This window comes from Triticum dicoccoides, chromosome 4A (assembly GCF_002162155.2).
Source record: "Triticum dicoccoides isolate Atlit2015 ecotype Zavitan chromosome 4A, WEW_v2.0, whole genome shotgun sequence".
Lineage (NCBI taxonomy): Eukaryota > Viridiplantae > Streptophyta > Magnoliopsida > Poales > Poaceae > Triticum > Triticum dicoccoides.
Window position 1 is genome coordinate 375,153,316 of NC_041386.1, and position 2,631 is coordinate 375,155,946.

The 2,631-nt window shown below is 45.5% G+C and overlaps 1 protein-coding gene across 2 annotated transcripts in view; it reads right to left on the minus strand.

Moving 5' to 3' along the window:
* Positions 1-1,793, minus strand: part of LOC119285952 (SEC12-like protein 2) — a 4,716-nt gene extending 2,923 nt beyond the window's left edge. The window contains exons 1-4 of one of the 2 annotated variants that reach the window (XM_037565283.1): positions 1,705-1,793; positions 1,121-1,592; positions 917-1,011; positions 68-218 (exon numbers count right to left, since the gene is read on the minus strand). In XM_037565283.1, the coding sequence (XP_037421180.1) occupies positions 68-218; positions 917-1,011; positions 1,121-1,390 (516 nt within the window). In that variant the 5' untranslated portion in view covers positions 1,391-1,592; positions 1,705-1,793. The remainder of the gene's footprint in view (positions 1-67; positions 219-916; positions 1,012-1,120; positions 1,593-1,704) is intronic. The other variant, XM_037565282.1, reaches the window with a different exon arrangement.
* Positions 1,794-2,631: the final 838 nt, after the last annotated feature.

Below are 2,631 nucleotides of genomic sequence, written 5' to 3' on the forward strand. Positions count from 1 at the left end.
TGGAACCAAAAAAGGGAAATAATAGGTAAGATAAGCAAATGCATAACACTATAATACTTTCATTTACCTCGCCACCGGTGGCAAGTATTGAGCCCTCTCCGCTGAATGACACAGCCAACTGTAAACCAACATCATTTAGCTTCACTAGAGCCTCCTGGTCAGATCTCAAAACTAGGCTATGTTGATCATCTCCTTCTGGTGATTCCCACCGCACCAACCTATGCGAGTGGCACATGGTAAGAATTCAGAATTGCTGAACCAAAGGGCTGACTTAAATTGTGCTTAAATCAGTCAGAAAAAAAGACAAACGGTATATTTATTATAAAATAAAATAAGATTGAAGAAGTATAAAGTTGAATGTTTTGCAGTTAAAACTTAATTAACCACCAGTTCATCTACAGTGACACCACAACAAGCCCAGTTCTGCTCGTTGATAAGGCCAATGAGATGGGCCCAACAACTGAAATGAACTTAACATCACAAGATGGAACAGATACAGGTGCCCCCGAGTTTTAGCTACAATCAGGAAATAAGCTATACTAACAAATCCAGCACAGTGCTTACACCGACAGTTCAAGCATATTATGGGGTTATCAGGAGGCATCATTGTATGTTACTAGAAGTCTTGAACACTATATTGTAATATGATAGGTTAATTATATTATGGTCGAATTAATCAGAATTTACAGCATATAAACCCACATCCACAACACCCCATATCGAACGGAGTACCGGACTCACCGAAGTATTCTAACTTTCTAAGCATACATACCATGTGAACCACAGGTTAACAACAATTAACCCACAGGGTAACACTAAAGATCGCACACATTGTGGAGATTTTGAGCTAATCAAAATTCACGACAGACGAATGCACTAGCGAGCATCAGCGTCACATGTCCAAGGACTCAAGTACCTGCAGCCGTTGGGGAAGGCGCAGAGGACGCCATCGCCGCGGGGGTGTACGGCCATCCTGTATGGTACCTGCTCCTCTGTCCCCAGCCTAAACACCTGCACCCCACCATCACCAAAACAACAGCAACAAATCAGCATGTAAATCTCTCCCATGATCCGTATGGATCTAGTGAAATCAGAGAGCGAGGGGGCACGGGTTGCTCACGGGCTCGGGTGAGAGCGCTGGAGGCGCCCCTGCAGCGCCGGGGTCGAGGGCGGCGACGACCAGCGCGTTGGGCACGCCGCTCCGGCCCTCGCCTCCGCCTCCACCAAGTGCCACCATGGGGGGCGGAGGTGGGGAGGACGGGGCCGGGGACGCGTCCGTATCCACGACATCGTCGGCGGATGGGGAGGGCTTGATGATGTGTGCGAGTGGGAGCCAGGAGGCGCAGTAGATCGGGAAGCCGTAGGTCTGACCGCCGGCGCGCGGCGCCATCACAGGAGAGGGAAGGAGTAGCGGTGGCCGGAGGTGGTCGGTGGTCGCCGGACAGTGGCGGTGCCAGGATCTAAACTAGTGATGTCAAACTTTACTATTGAAAAATTAAATAGAAACAGAAAATAGCATACTTAACTTCAAACATAATCATCAATTTACCATTACCAAACTTTTTTGAACACACCATTACCAAACTTGAGACCTGACAAGTGAAAAAACAATATCTAAATTCTTAAGAAGAGCAGAAAAATAGGAAGAGAAAGAAGAAAATATAATAAAGGTGGAATAAAAAGGGAAGGGCTTGGTGCGCTCACCGGTCGCTGGAGGTGCAGTACTGTGGAGCAGTCAATGTAGACGTTCTCACGTTGGTGATTCCTGGCGGTGGGCAGCATCAGTGCTCCATCTGCAGCATGTACATACAAAGGTGAAAAGGGAAGAAGTTAAAGAAATCATCCCGTGATTTGAGGATCTGCTGATCTGGGAAATTAATTAGGACTTGCTTTTTTCTGCTATAGACTTACCAAATCTCAAGCAAAACATATGACAAGTTGTCAATTTCCAGAACTTGTTTACTTAACTGTGAGCTACGCCTAAGAAAAGGCTTTTGACTTGTCAAAATCCTGTGTAGTCACCCGACTACACAGCGATAATATGGCTTCGACACTGTCGCCGGAGATGCGGTGAGAGACTGCGCGTGTGTAGAGGTGAAGGTGACCACGGGTGAACGGTACGGGGAAGGAATAAGACTGTAGTTAGGATTCTACCACCTTGATTTGTCAGATGTGAATGCTCAACACCAGAGCTGGCTAAAAGATGTTGGCATAGTGTTTGTGGAATCAGGTGAAGTCTTTTTTTTGAACAAAAAAAGAATCGGGTGAAGTCACAAAAAGCAAGAACTTGTTAAGGAATTTGCAAGCATCTACAAGACTAACTGGCCATGGCCTATCAGCATGTTAGGTGAGTGAACTTTCTTGATAAAATTTAAAATTTCCCCCAGAAATTTATGTGGAGCAGATAGCTAGATACCCCTATTTCGGACTCATCAAGGAAACACAATAGTGAAAGTGAAACTATGGCTGGGTAATATTTCTGCTGAAGATGAGCTTCAGGAGGTCTGGCTGAAACACACGGAACTCAACCTCAAAAGGTATGAGGACTCTCTTAGACCAAATCACATCAAATTTTGGAGTGTTGCTAGATGTTCACTGGCTGCACAACTTTCAAAGCTTCTATGAAACAAT